The following is a 15,204-nucleotide window of genomic DNA, read 5'->3' as shown; positions in this document are numbered from 1 at the left end:
TATGACTTATCCCAGAATAGGTATACTATACGATACTTATGGTTGTATATATACTAACGTATTATTATTGTGAATAATATATACTAGTTATTATATTACAATATCCTGAAGTCGAACGTATCCAATGACCTACCACGGATGAAGATAAAATTTAAACTACTATTTATTAACGTCATGAGATCGGTCAGAGGTGTGAGATTATCTAAACAGCTGCCAAACGTATAACGAGTGAAATTTACATATTGATACCGCATAAGGCGACAATTATCTCGCCTCACATTAAAAAATCCATTAAAACCGCATTAGCATTCATCATTTGCATATTATAGCCACCTAGGTTAGAAAACACTCTAAAGTAACGTTATGGCCGTATACATAATGACGATATATGTATACTACAGTATACTCGTAAATACACCACTTAAACAATCGACTTATAACTATTTTAGAAAGACGTTTGTTATTTTATTTTTTTTTTTACTTATACACTTCAACTAAAAGTTAAAAACAATTATTAAACGATTTGCACAGATTGTTTTTAATGATGCAAGTCCAATATTTTTCGCTGTTACAAAATCGTTTATAATAAGACTTCAATAATTACAATTTCTCTACAAAAAAATCAAAAATATATGCTTAGTGCTTCGTGAAGGTACACACATATTGTGCTTATTTGTGCGGTTACTAACCAGGTTAGCATACACAATATTATATTATTAGAGTATGCGAAATACAAATACTTATAAACTACCTATTATTAATATATTATTATGGTAACTATAATTACATAATTATAATTATTTATATATATAGGTCTTAACAATAATAATAATAATACGTATTTATATTTTATTTTTTTTTTTTTTTTTAACGCGAAAGGTAACCGTATTTATTCGTTCGCGTAGAATTTATTTAAATTTAAAGTATATTTATTTGACGATGAAATTATTCATTAAAATAGTCATCGTAATTTTATTATTGTTAATTCGTGAGTTATAACCTTGTATGTCTTCAGTAAATGAATGAAGATTTTATTGAAATGAATAAAATACAAATAATGAAATTGAGATTTCAATAAGCATATCACTATATAGACTCTAAATATATATTAGGTACCATATATATTTCACACAAAAACTTTTATATTCAAATGAAACGTATTTTTTAAGTTGTCCGACATTTTCCACTCTTTTACGATTTACGAGTGGTATAACCTAACCTACCAGGTATAGGTACATCGTACCTATATGCCTAACTTATATAATATACGCTTAATATTATTCAAAATAATGATATAATAATGTATAGATGTACTTATAAGATGACGACACACGTTGTCCTTTCTTCGCCGAATGACAGATAATATGTGTTGTACCTGAGTTATTATAATTTTTATGATTAAGTTTTTTCTCCTTACACGTACACAATCAAATTGAATGCTGACGCACGTATAGCCCGGGTAGGTATTCACTATATATTTTATACGCACCATATTGTTATGTAAATTTCCGAATATTCGTTTTTTGTTCGTGAGTTTTGTGCTCGGTGTAATCCCTTTGCAGCCGCATTTCCAGTGACAAAATGTGTACCTACACATCAGATAGGTACTTGCTCGGTATTCGGTAATAATATATGTATATATATATATATATATATACGACTATATCATACGTCCATCCCGTAAACCAAACACCCAGTCCAATGCGCATATTCGAGGTCGACTTCATATTTAGGGATTCATGGTTTATCGTCTCGGTTCTAGCGGGGCTAGAGAGAGAGACGACTATAGATAAATTATCCTAAATATTATATTATATTATGTGTATACGCGCGAGTATTTCTTTTCGACGCGCACACATGTCTGCGATTCTGCACGTGGGAATGTGAAATGTGTGGCGAGGGCTGAAAAAACATTGACACGTTTTTCGTGTACAATATATTATTATTATGGTCTATCGGGCCGAAACAATATTGTATTTTAAATATAATATTTATATTATCCAACCCGAAAGAATGAAAATCTATATAAATCTAACAACGGCGTACGAATTATCTACGTATATCATTCTGTTTATTTACTATGCGATCGTCTGCGATGACGTTTTTCACTCGAAGTACTAAATATTTTCATCTCGTTTGTATTATAGTACCAACGTTTATACTTTTATTATTATTTAAACGTGTGTGTGTGTGTGTGTGTGTAAGTGTTTTTTTTATTTTATCTAATCTCGAAACTAGTTTCGCCGTAATCAATCTGAACGGCGATGATCTTGAACGAATATTATGATTTGATAAAAATAAGCGTACACGTCAAAATATGCGGACGAGTACTGAATTATAATTATTATTTTTCGACACATTAATTGTAATCGAGCTTACATACGCGTTCATTATCAAATTAGTATGCGCGTCATTTTGAATTATATTTTTAAAAAATAATTTTTTTTTTTTTTTATTACTCGTACATAAATTTATTCAAAAATTAAACAGTAATTAGTTCCGAGCCGTGATAATTATTTTTACACGAGATTTGTAGTAGGGGAATTTCATTTCACCCTAATAAACGTCAACGTAATCTGTTAATGAGTTTCACATGGGATCAACAGTCATAAACTCATAACTTTTAACACTACTTATTACTATAAAACGCATAATTTGGATTAAATTTCTAAAAACTATTGAACAGTGGCAAAAGTGCGTTTTTTTATTTATCGGTTGAGTTTATTTTTATTTCTTTAGTAATTGTATTATTAATTTTCTGTCAAAGTCTATTTAATAAATAAAAGAAACATAAATTACTTATTAAATTACTATAAATATTAATTAACGCCGTTATTATTATTTTTTTTTTTTTATAAAAAGGTTATATGGATTAAAAATAATGTTATAAGCATAGCATAACAAGTATTTTTGTTATCTACATTAATGTTAAACTTTAATTAAGAACTATTTAATTCAATGATATAATTTAAGTGTTTGCAGTTTATCATAATTTGTTGTTATTACCATAATTATTATTTTTTATAATTTGCATGTAAATGAATTTATATTTAATTTAAATTTGTACAAGCAAACACATTAATAGAACGAAATAAAGTTATTTAAAAACGTATTAAATTTATTTGACCATTACTTCCGGTGAAATCGTCATGTTAATTTTATCATTAATTGGATTCTGGACTGAACATTTATATATTCTACTATCATCCAATTTGGCTTTGAAAACAAAAAAAAATAATGTAAAAAAAAAATTACCTAATGAGATAATGAGGAATTGTTTTTCCTAACCATTAGCTAAAAACTAACCAAGTGATAAAAATAAATAAAAATATATTTTGAAACGTTTCAAAAATGTTGAATTTTGATATCCACCGACCACAATAATATAAAATGCAAATGTGTCACGATATATTATGTCTTTTTTATATTAAAAATTCAAACCGTATTATGATAATAACAATAACAATAATAACGAAACGTGTATCGTATACATCATTTTCTTGAGAATGTGTCTTTTCCACGTGATAATAATATTATATACTCTTGTATATTGTACAAAAATTTGTATAATATAAAATATTATATCATTATAAGGCGCGTACTACACGTATATATTTTTATGTACATGCTACGGTGGTTTCCGGTCGTGGGACTCATAACTTTTTCACTTGAGAACCGGTGTTAATTTGAACTATAGAATACAAAGTTCGTACGAGTGACACCGATCGGAAAATGTACGTGATAAGCGGCAAGCGTCGGGAAAATTCACATATCACCAAACTGGCAAGTGTTGTGTATGCGATTGCAATATTGTATCATTAGGATTTAGGGGTAGGTATTAGTATATTTTTCCACCACTCCGAATATATAATTGGTATTGTCACTTGTTAGTATTATAATATGATGTCTACATTTTGAATTACTTATAGGTATTGAATAACGCTGAACGATTGAAACGATATTGTTTTCTCGCATATTAATTTTAGTTCTTGAACTAAAACTTTTGAAAGACCAACAAAAAAATGTAAAATTATAATCCATTAATTATTATTACTTAAAATATCACACGATTGTTTTTTCGAAAATGGCTAATGACACTGGCGTGTTGTTCTCCGGCGTCGACTACCGCACAGTCATCCTGCGCATAACTGCAGGAATTCCGCACACGTGTGCTTCTTCCGCGTCACACACATACAATAACGTGTATAACCCACGATATACCTATGCCTATATAATAAATAATAATAATAATATATAAATCACAACGCGCCCTTTACTGCTCGTTAAGTATTATTACGTGCAAGTGTAAGCAGAGTGCTGCTATATACGTGTGAAAGTAGTATATGTATATATGTATATATAATATAGTGTGTACGATACGAGTGCGTATATTATTATGAGGCCAACTCAGCCAAGGTGTCCCGTCTGTCGCGCGGATGTCTTAAATCAACCGGTGTGCCGCCGCCGTCTTGGTAAAGTTAATAGGCAAACAAACAACGGACGACGACGACCCGACGACTACGCTGGCCGACGTCCAAACCTCGATTTCGAGTCGACGTTTCAATTACATAATATAACGTTCTTATATTAATACATAAAATACAGTCGTTTTGATATTATTATAGGATCGCGTTAAATTAGGTCTGCAATATACGCGACAATAGTGCAACTATTTTCGTTGGTTTTGATACTTCTCGTAGTCGGACACTGCTGCAGGACAGTCGGTCGGAAACCGCGGGCACAAACCGCCGCCGCGATGACTTATTATATTGATATTATTATTCTTTTCGTCCGCTTGTCTTACAATAATAAATACCTAATATAATGTTATACCGTTTTGGCGACGACCTCCGACCGATATCGCGTTATGGGTATTAAATGTAAATATAATAATATGTGTACAATATATATTATTATAATAATATTATAATCGTACGCCACGAGACGCAAAACGAGTTTTTGTTCGTCGTCGCGGGGTGCATCGTATGCACGCACTCGCGTATTCCACCACAGCACGAAATCGTTGTGTTGTTATATTATAATACGTACACCGACATAATATTTTATTGTCCGCATATGTGTGTGCCCGCGTGTGGGGGGTTGAATATTTTCAAATTTATTTAACCGATTGCCGCGGGAACAAAACGTACATATTTTCTCGTTCGTCCAGACTCGAATTTTTAAATATAAATCACACGGGTTTTTAAGGATGTATATATTTATCAATAAATCAGTGACGGTTTCGACTATATCACATTTAACAGCCCGCGTATGCGCCTTTTATCATCCGTACGATTTTCAATTTCTTTTTTTCACTTTATTCACCCGAATCGACAACAAACACACTTGTAGTAAAAGGATCGGCGTTGACCACCCTTATAAATGACGTGACGCAGTTACGCGCCGCACTCTTTATAGTTTATAGTCTGTATTGTAATATGCACTATGAACGTATTGCATATACGACTTGGAACTGTTTTATTGAACACTAAGCAAACAGGGTGAATAACCGTGCAAGGACTTTACATACATGCAGGTACGCTCCACTTACGACTTATTATATCGGGTTGTAGGGTAAACTACATTATAATACATTAATGCTATTGGTTATATACGTACGTATTATTTCGAATATACTATTTTCGAAATAATAGTCGACTGTGGGTGACACGCGTATCCGAGTACTGGGCAAGTACGCAGTAGTGGTGTACTATGCTGCTACGGGTTACACTAATATTTCATTATTTTAACGATAGCGTCCTCTATTTAAATATTGATCCTTGTACAATATTTATAGTTAATTTTAAAAAACGACGACACGTCACGTGCTTAAGTACGACTTTGAAGTTTGAATGGTTGGATTATAGTCGTACATTCACGTATAAATTTATAATATACACTGTTATCGTTATGTATCGGTAGAATGTCCACTACAATATTATTTCAAACTAAACGTTTAATTATGTATATAGGTAATATACAATATAGTAATATACTTTGCATATACCGTACAGTAAACGGTGGCTTTATTGGTTTTCAGCCATTTGTTCGCCTATAAAATGATTTAGAATTTAAAATATTTTTCTCGACGAGACTTATAAACGTATTAGAGTCATGCCATTTCTCTATTAAATTACAATTTTATTCTATTATTGATCTGACACAATATATTAATTACTAAAATCACTGATTTTAGTGTGTTTGTATTAAAATAATTTATATTAGCGTCATGTACCTAACTATAATATGGTCCAAAACATATTTAGAGTGTTAGAATGTTGGATAGTTTGGCAAACGTCACGCTAGCACATGCCAATTCATTATTTTTAATTCCAGAAAGTGTTAAGTGATTTTATATTTTTAACGAAAATAATTATATTTTAGTATATTTCATGGGCAATAGATTGAATTAATATTCTAATAATATAATTATTCTCTTATTTTAATTAATTCAAAATCTATTAAAAAAAAAAACCTAAAATTAATGTTGATTAGGTAACCCACGACACAAAATTTTCACATATCTAAATAATTATACACATATGACGCATGATAAAATTTTCGCATTATTCTTATTTTAGATTTATGCATTATATCGTTTATTAAACGCATTTAAATAAGCTAATAATATTTTCAACCAAAAGGTACGATTTACGACTTTTTAATTGATGTTAAATTAAAATAGTCCCATATTCGTCGTTATATCGTCTCTGTGAATAACTGTTTAATTTATAAAACATTTCTATGACATAAATATGATCTAACGGAGTCCTTTATCACATTATACTATACCATATAGTATAGTAGTCCTGCCATTATTTTACTTCTATACCTTCTTGACGCTTGCTACCACTTTTATCATCAATGATTACAACTGCAAGTTAATATACCAATTTATTATTATAGTCTACACTACGCCGTATACCAATGATTGTATTAATAAAATGCGTTTCCGCCGCAGATATATATCACACTATAGGCACACACTAAAGTGTAAGTTTACTTGTATAATATGCCCAAACTCGAACGTTTAAAACGTCAGACATTTTCCTTTCTTCATCTCGAAATCATATTATACAGTTTCGTTACTCGAAACACTAGTTAATAGATAGATAAATGCATTAACATAATATTTAGGTTATACACTTATACCACGGCGGTTGTAACGATTGTCGATTCGGATAGGTATTGTGCATTTTTTTCTTTATCTTTTGTCGTCCGTCGGCAGCACTACGAGTATAATATTATAATGTTATAGATATCTTTTACGATTAATCGAGTACCAATAACTCACACGGTGTTTACAAATTACGGGAAACGGAAGAACACTGAAATCGCGTAAAACGGATATCGACGTTGGACGGTTTACGCGTACAATAAGAAAAATAAATTAAAAACAGACCGACGTTATATTATACAACAATATTATTCGACGGGACTTGCATGGATAACGAACCGAATTCCTCGTAGTTTGTCAGACAAGCACGCACACGGAACCGATACCGTCGTCGCCGACGTCCGAATTCGTAATCGGGAGAAAAATAATAGCATTCAAAAAATGACATTTCTATTATTATTATTATAATATATGTATATATAGTGTATAATATTTAACGATTGTCTTATTGTTTTTACTTTTATCATTATTGTAGTCGTTCAAATGCATTTGTCTAAGGTTTTATGTATATTTTTGTATTTTTTTTTTTCATTATTCAACACGCCGCTTGCCGCATTTTATATACATGATACACGAATAATATAATATATAAAATACTCGCGTATACTCCCCTACAAAGAATAGTACGTTGAATTATGTATTTTATGGATTGTCATGTGTGACGTATGCTGAAAAATAAAAGGGGTTACTAAATTGATGAAAATTATGAAAAAAATAAAATAACATAAAACTTATAAATAAGTTTAAATTCTAATTCGTTACTACCTACTTAAATATCAAACTTTTTCCTACGTAAGTTATGCTATGCAATAAACTAAAAAATAATACATTTCTCCAAAAATTCACAGCCTCAACAATATAGTTGTTAAATTATTTCGGTGAGTATAATATACGAGTATTATAATATATTATGTTTGGTTATTTCTCTCCTTGTTCCGGCGTGTGACGGGTTAATTGAAACGTCGAAAAGCAAACGGCCCGCGGCGAGCGGTGGCGGCTGCACAGGATCTACGGACGTATTATTATATTAGTGACTATTATTACAGTGAACGCGATAAGTGATAACCAAACGCCACTTACAACTACTTAAAATACAATATCCACCCATTATATATTATAGTAGGTAGGGATGCTATTTAAAGGGCGTCAGGGTGTAGCTTATGGCTCTTCTACACTTAGTTTTACATCTTGTTGTCAATAGAATTTACAAACGATGCATAAAAATTCAAATATATTATGCTACCTCCAAAGTTCCAAGTTCCAATTTTCCAATTTTTTTTTTTAAATCGTGAAAATATTAAATGTATAGGTACATTTTCAACTGCATATTGGAAATTCAAATTTGTATTTACTACTACCAATGAAAAAAAATTGGTTTACATAAATTTCTATTAAAAACAAACTTGAATTGCACTTCTTTTATACGGTCGTAATAGTCGTATTATGATTATCGTGATCGTGGCGATAACATTATGACACAAAATATATTATTATTGTTGAAACTGCCTCGTATAAAATAAAACAAGTCCGCGATTTTGAACCAAAAACATTCGTCTCGTGGAACGAAAAAAATATCGTTTTTAAGTTGAGTAGGTATACACTATACACGCTATGTATACTAATATAATTCCTAAATAGATGCCAGACGACTATTTTGTAATTTTGTCACTTACCGTCACATAAAATATTCTTTTATACCCGATGGTATAGTGTTTGCCTATACACGTTACGTCGTAGTAACGTGTAAGGAATATTATTTTATATTATTAAATAGGAATAAGTACTTCATAATATTTTCTTTTCGCCGTAATACGTGACAACGACCTTCTATCATTTCCCTGACTACTTATGTTTATTCAGTAAAATATTTTTGAAGACGCTATGTGACATTTAACATGATATAATATTAATATATGGTCAATGTTCATATTATATTCTACCTCTATTATAATACATAAGTAAGTAAACGCATAGAACTATTTGGGTTTAATCAAACCTGTCTCCGCACCATAGTCCATAATAGACAGATAAAAACGAAAATTACACAATATTATTCATTAAAAATATTTCAAATTCTAGATTCTCGATAAAAATTCGTATAATTGAGTAATTCAAAATATATAATTATACATTTTTTAACGACCAAATATCAGTTTATAAAATCGCATTTTTGTTACGTTAATAAATTTGAACGTTTGAAATCTTCAAACTGATTTTTATTGTGTATATAAATTATAATGAAATAAAAATAAACACGTGTTTTTTTTTCTCAGAAAACAATATTTTATAATAACATATATACGTACATTAAACATTATAACTTATATAAGTATTCGTTATAATATGTGAAATTCTTTAAAGAATTTTAGACCCTCGCTTATAAAATATGTACACGACTATATAACCAGATGTGACATATATAATTCTCATGACATTAATTCACTAATATATTTTACTGTTTCAAGATTAAACTAGAGATGTTCATTAATAACGTCCAATATTTTCTGTCAGCTCCGTGTATCAGAAAAACTAACTCAAGCTGTGCCCACTGTGAGAAATCGTATTAAATCTCACCATAAAACCATCAAGTGGAAATAAATATAGTAGCACGATAAAACATAAACATTTTGATAAATCGTTCTTATGTTAAAAAATATATTTCATATACCTCGTATTTTATGAATTATGATCATTATCATTTTAATGTAAAATAAAAACAACAAAACATTTTAATATTTTAATTTATTTAAAAATAATTCTGTATTCAAATGAAAATTAGAAATATTTTTTATTCTTATCGTTTAAGTAATATACCAAATAATATATGTATACATTTTAAAAAACTTTGAATGAAAAATGTACTGTTTTTACTAGATATTCAATAAATTTTAAAAGCATGTTAATTTTATCTTCATACGTGTATCGCGTACAACTATCGTAAGTTATGATTTTATGAAACAGCTATCAGGATTATAAATTTATAACTTTATGTCATTTTATAAATTCTGAGAACAATCTATCATAAAATAAATTTTATTTTATAAGTATAGAATACTCGCGTGTAGCTATCTTCACATTCTGATCTTAACATAATGTGAAAACAAAATTAATAATTTTTAAACGTGGAATATTACTTATATTATAATAATATAGTGTATATTAATATAAAATAGTTTCATCTTGTGTTTAGGTCCATATTTATTATTGTAATACATACAATTTTTGTTTTCAGTTGGCTGTTCTACAAGAATATCCAAAAGACAAAATAGCTGGACGGATAACCGATTTTTATAATCACTGTTCCGCCAAAAATGTAAGTATTTCAATATTTGTTTTTTTTTTTTTTAATATTAAAAAATATGTTAAACATGATAATCACAATAAGAATTTATAGAAAACAGTTTCAACATCTTTTTATAGTGATAATATAGTTTGATACTCGTGTTTAATACTGTACGCGTATGTATACATTTTATTTCAAATAATCATTTAGAAAGTTTTCATATCCAAAAATGTGAACACAAACATAACTACACGACAATATATTAACCGTTTCCGTTGAATAATAATAATATAATATCATGTAAATAATAAATACATTTTAAAGTAAATAATATATACTGCTGCAGCGGTGTCGCGTACTTTTATCTGATGTTTTGTCGAGTTGCGGTCGGTGCCTGGTGCAGTGCGGGGAACGACGATGATGTCTCCGTATTTAAACCAGTTGTCGTGTTTAGAGGTAAAAAAAAAAACCTACACGATATTTTCCCCATAAACGAATATTGAAACAGGAATAAAGACAAAATAATAATAAAAAAAAAAAACAACAAACACAAATGGAAAACTGGTTGTTAAAAAAAAAAAAAAACTAATAATAATAATAATATTAAAATTTTGCCTCCGAATTGACGACAACGGTATTGTAATAATATCATCGTCGAACGATACAACCGACCGTGTTTACACATTACACGCCCACGCACAAGACCGTTCTATAGGTATCTACTCTACTGTAAATAACATAATATTGGAGTCATTTCGGATAAATCGCGTTCCAGACACACTCGTACGCACACAACACGTGTGGGTAATCCGACCCGACTCTTGGGGTGCATACCTACACATGGTCCGTTTAATCCGACACCGGTGTGCACATATACATACACAGCATTATACGTATAATATGTATATACGCTAGTATTATCTGCAGGCAGGGTCTGGCTCGTTTTCCGAAATGTGTCTTTCTTTCCCCCCTTCGGCGTCTGTCGCGCGTATAATATTGTATGCATACACGAAAATAAAGTGAATATTCTAAAATAATAACACACTATTTCGCGTAATATTTAACGATACGTGACCCATCACGCGGGTGCGAAAGACGAGATAGGTACTATAATATTAATATATACCTACTTTGATAAATCTATATGTTATTCACTATAAGCGTGTTCACTTCAATTATTTCAGTTCATTAATAATTTATTCATTTAAATTTCGAATTTTCTAATTTTCAAGTACCTATACACCATATATTTTTAAATATCTAAATTTTTTTTAAATATTTTAAAAGTGTTTTGTGATGGCTTTTTTTTCAAATTAAAATCACTGCAGTTATTATGAGTTATTTACTAACTCTGTGCATTAAGAGTATAATATTATAGCAGGTCTACGATAACGGGTTTGGAGGATATTATAGTATATTATATTAATATTATGTATTTTGAACTTTTGAAAAATCACTATTATCCTTAACATAATATACATGCGATTTTTGGTTTTAATTTGGCATCTCTGGTTCGTACAGTGTATAAAACATATATATAATTGAAAATACTGTCCTTATAAGTATAATTGAAAATTCTAAAAATCAGAATCATTTGAATAAATTAATTAACGTAGAAAAACAGGGACGAGCGTCCTTGCAAGTAAATCATCTTCTACCTACATCATGTAAAAATAATTTCTTTCTTTCTCGAACCCCCCGAATACATACACAAACACACAAACACACACATATACTCACATACTCATACATGTATAAGTACACGCTGGGCATGAGCATATATAATATAATACGCGACGTGATAAATCGACTCGGCTGCCACACACGCGCACTGGGCGCCCGCAATCTTGATGACCACTTATCCTTGTCACCGGTGTCGTGATTTAAAACAACACTATATAGGCTACCTATATCGTAAACACTGTACACTCGCATATAAATATATATACATTAAAATATATGTACGTCCATACGCATATATTCCGTGAGTATTTTATGCTCATGATGCCGTCTGGGGCGCACGAGTTATGGTGTATCGGCGAAAGAGAGAGAGAGAGAGATTGTATGTGTGTGTGTGTGTGTGTGTGTGATATCAACACGAGAAACGACACGCAACTATCATAAAATTAAAAACCGCGGGAGTCCGTCTGGTTCTCACGACGAGCGCCTCCACAGCCGACGCGATCGTTGGTATATCGTATATACATATACTTATTATTATAATCTCGTCACAATACTCCACGTCGGACGTCAAAATCATAATATTATCTCGTGTTCACTATACGATATTATGTTGTACATCGAAATCAACATTTGAAAACGCTAATAATATAATATATTGTATCTAACAAATATAATGCAACGATAAACGCGGACGATCGCGCGTTCAAGTCATCGTTCGAGTAATAACGTTGTGTGCAGACGGTGCGAACAAATGACACTCTAATATTATAAGGGTGGTTTAAAATAATCATTCACTATTATTATGACGTAAAGTGCTCTAACAATACGAGTATAATTTATAATGTTACTGAATTCAAGGTGCGATTCGGGCGATTTTTAATCTGTGGAAAACTTTCGTATTCAAAATAGTCAACATCAACGTCAAAAAATACCATAAGACTGCAGCGTCTATACTGTTGCAGAGAGTTACGAGTACCTACCCATCCGATCAGCTAGGTACACGTCAAACGGCGTCAATCGAGCCCCGTCAGCGTCTTATACACCTGCAAACTACACAATGACAATATAATATATGTACACGAGTATTTGTTTTCATTTTCTTCAGAAGTTTCTGCAAATCTGTCCGTTTGCGCGTCCCGTTACGTTCGCTTTTTGTCTTTCGCCATTTCACCGACGACCGCGAATCAATAGACGAATTTCGCATCAAAGCGCTGTACGTATTATGCGTGTACAATACACAATATATAATATAATACCTACGCAGAATAGGTACCATACGATATTATTGCCGGCAGCAATAATGGAACGTATATTATATTCGGCATTCCACGTCACTATATCGGATTGCTCCTGACGACTGCTGTGGGTATCGCCCATCATTATTATTATCGTTTGACACACAAAAACGATTTTTGCTCTATATATACCTACGTGTGTGCGTTCTATTGTGTATAGCTCTCGTCAGTACCGTACCGCGCAGGACTGTCGTCCGATAAACCGTCCGGCAGACACTACTGGAACACCGCACCGAGTGGAGATCGCGATCTATACCCACAACCCACATCTATAATAACGTAACGCCAATCACAATGAGACATTACTATATATATACAGGATAATACCACCGCCGTGGCAGCGCGTAATACGAAACGTATATAATAATATAATAGTCGTTCATTTGACGCGAAATTTCGGTTGTCGCGATATATCGTTACACTGTTGCTGCATCGGTTTGTCGGCGGTTTGAGTGGGAGTTTGATATTGTTAAAAAAAAAAAAAAAAAACAATAAACGGCGTAGAAGGTGCAATATACTTGCCGCGCGTCTCTACCGCCCGTTTTGGAGACGCTATTAAACAGGTAGGTTATATACACACACTGCAACGGAAAAACGTCGCGGGACATGTAATAAAATTAAGTAGGTACCGTGCCGTAAAATAACTCTCAGCGGGACGTTTGGGGTTAGGCCCGCCAGACGCGCGCCTAACGTCGGTCTGGTGCACGTTGTGACGAGGAGTCCGCAGGGGTGCGGTGTACACCTTCTGTAGCGGGGCATGTCGACGTCGTAATTCATTAATCTACCTCAAAAAAAGTTTCGTATCCGTGATAGTAATCTATAGGCCCTTCGGTCCGCGAAAAAAAAAAATACCTTCTTGGGACAGTGGTGATAAATATGTTTGATTTATTAACGAGATACCACTGTACATATATACACACTGACAACCGTACATACGGTTACGTATCCTACATGTGGGGGGGGGGGGTCGAGAAGGAGACATCAGCTAGACCACTGCCGGTGTTTTCAAAACAAACATTTCCGATTTATTACGTTATCATGATTATTATCGTCTTGCTACGGATGATATTTTAAGCGATATTTTAATAGCGATAATACGCAATATAACCTTTATAATTGTTTTGATGTCCCGTGTTTTATGTATTTTATATAATGTTATATTATATTTCTCAACTGCTGGCCGGCGAAAACCCACGCCAGTGAATTATATCCACGCAATAAAACGTGTCGTCTGGAAGACCTGATTTATAAAATGTCTAGTACCTGTAAGACGAGCGTGTGTTTTTAAATCTCCCGATGGCTATAATAATATAATATGTAATATGCGCGATTTAATGGTATAAACGAAATTTTCATTTAATGTAATAAGAGATAAAATAAAAGATAATGTAACGTGTGAATTTTCCCTATTGTACGCGTAACGGAAATACAATGACGACATCCCACCTAGGCCCACCTTCTTATAAACGATCGTTATAAGAACCTTGATTTAAATTGATATAAACCCATCCAGTTAATTGTTCAGGTATGGTAGATACTTAAATATGTAATAATACTCGATAATGAATAAAACGAAAATAGTGGGTAGTCGAGTGTGTGTTTTATTGTCAATAAATTAAGAGGACTCGTCTGGTGATTATACACAATATACACTTAAACTCAATTCCGTGTTTAATATGATTACTCAATAACAGTATATTATTATTCCGTACGTAGACGATATTTAATTTATATAAGTACACACAATTTAATATTACGTATAATGT

At 31.7% G+C, this 15,204-nt stretch overlaps 1 protein-coding gene across 1 annotated transcript in view; it reads left to right on the top strand.

Annotated features, from left to right (window-relative positions):
• LOC114129361 (reversion-inducing cysteine-rich protein with Kazal motifs) overlaps window positions 1-15,204 on the top strand; it is a gene marked incomplete at its 3' end in the record, with an annotated part of 36,877 nt that overhangs the window by 7,007 nt on the left and 14,666 nt on the right. The window contains exon 3 of the mRNA XM_027994080.2: window positions 10,410-10,490. Within this exon, the coding sequence (XP_027849881.2) occupies window positions 10,410-10,490 (81 nt within the window). The remainder of the gene's footprint in view (window positions 1-10,409; window positions 10,491-15,204) is intronic.

This window comes from Aphis gossypii, chromosome 1, assembly GCF_020184175.1.
Source record: "Aphis gossypii isolate Hap1 chromosome 1, ASM2018417v2, whole genome shotgun sequence".
Taxonomy (NCBI): Eukaryota; Metazoa; Arthropoda; class Insecta; order Hemiptera; family Aphididae; genus Aphis; species Aphis gossypii.
Note: the sequence above shows the minus strand (reverse complement) of the source record. Positions and strands in the feature narration are given on the sequence as shown.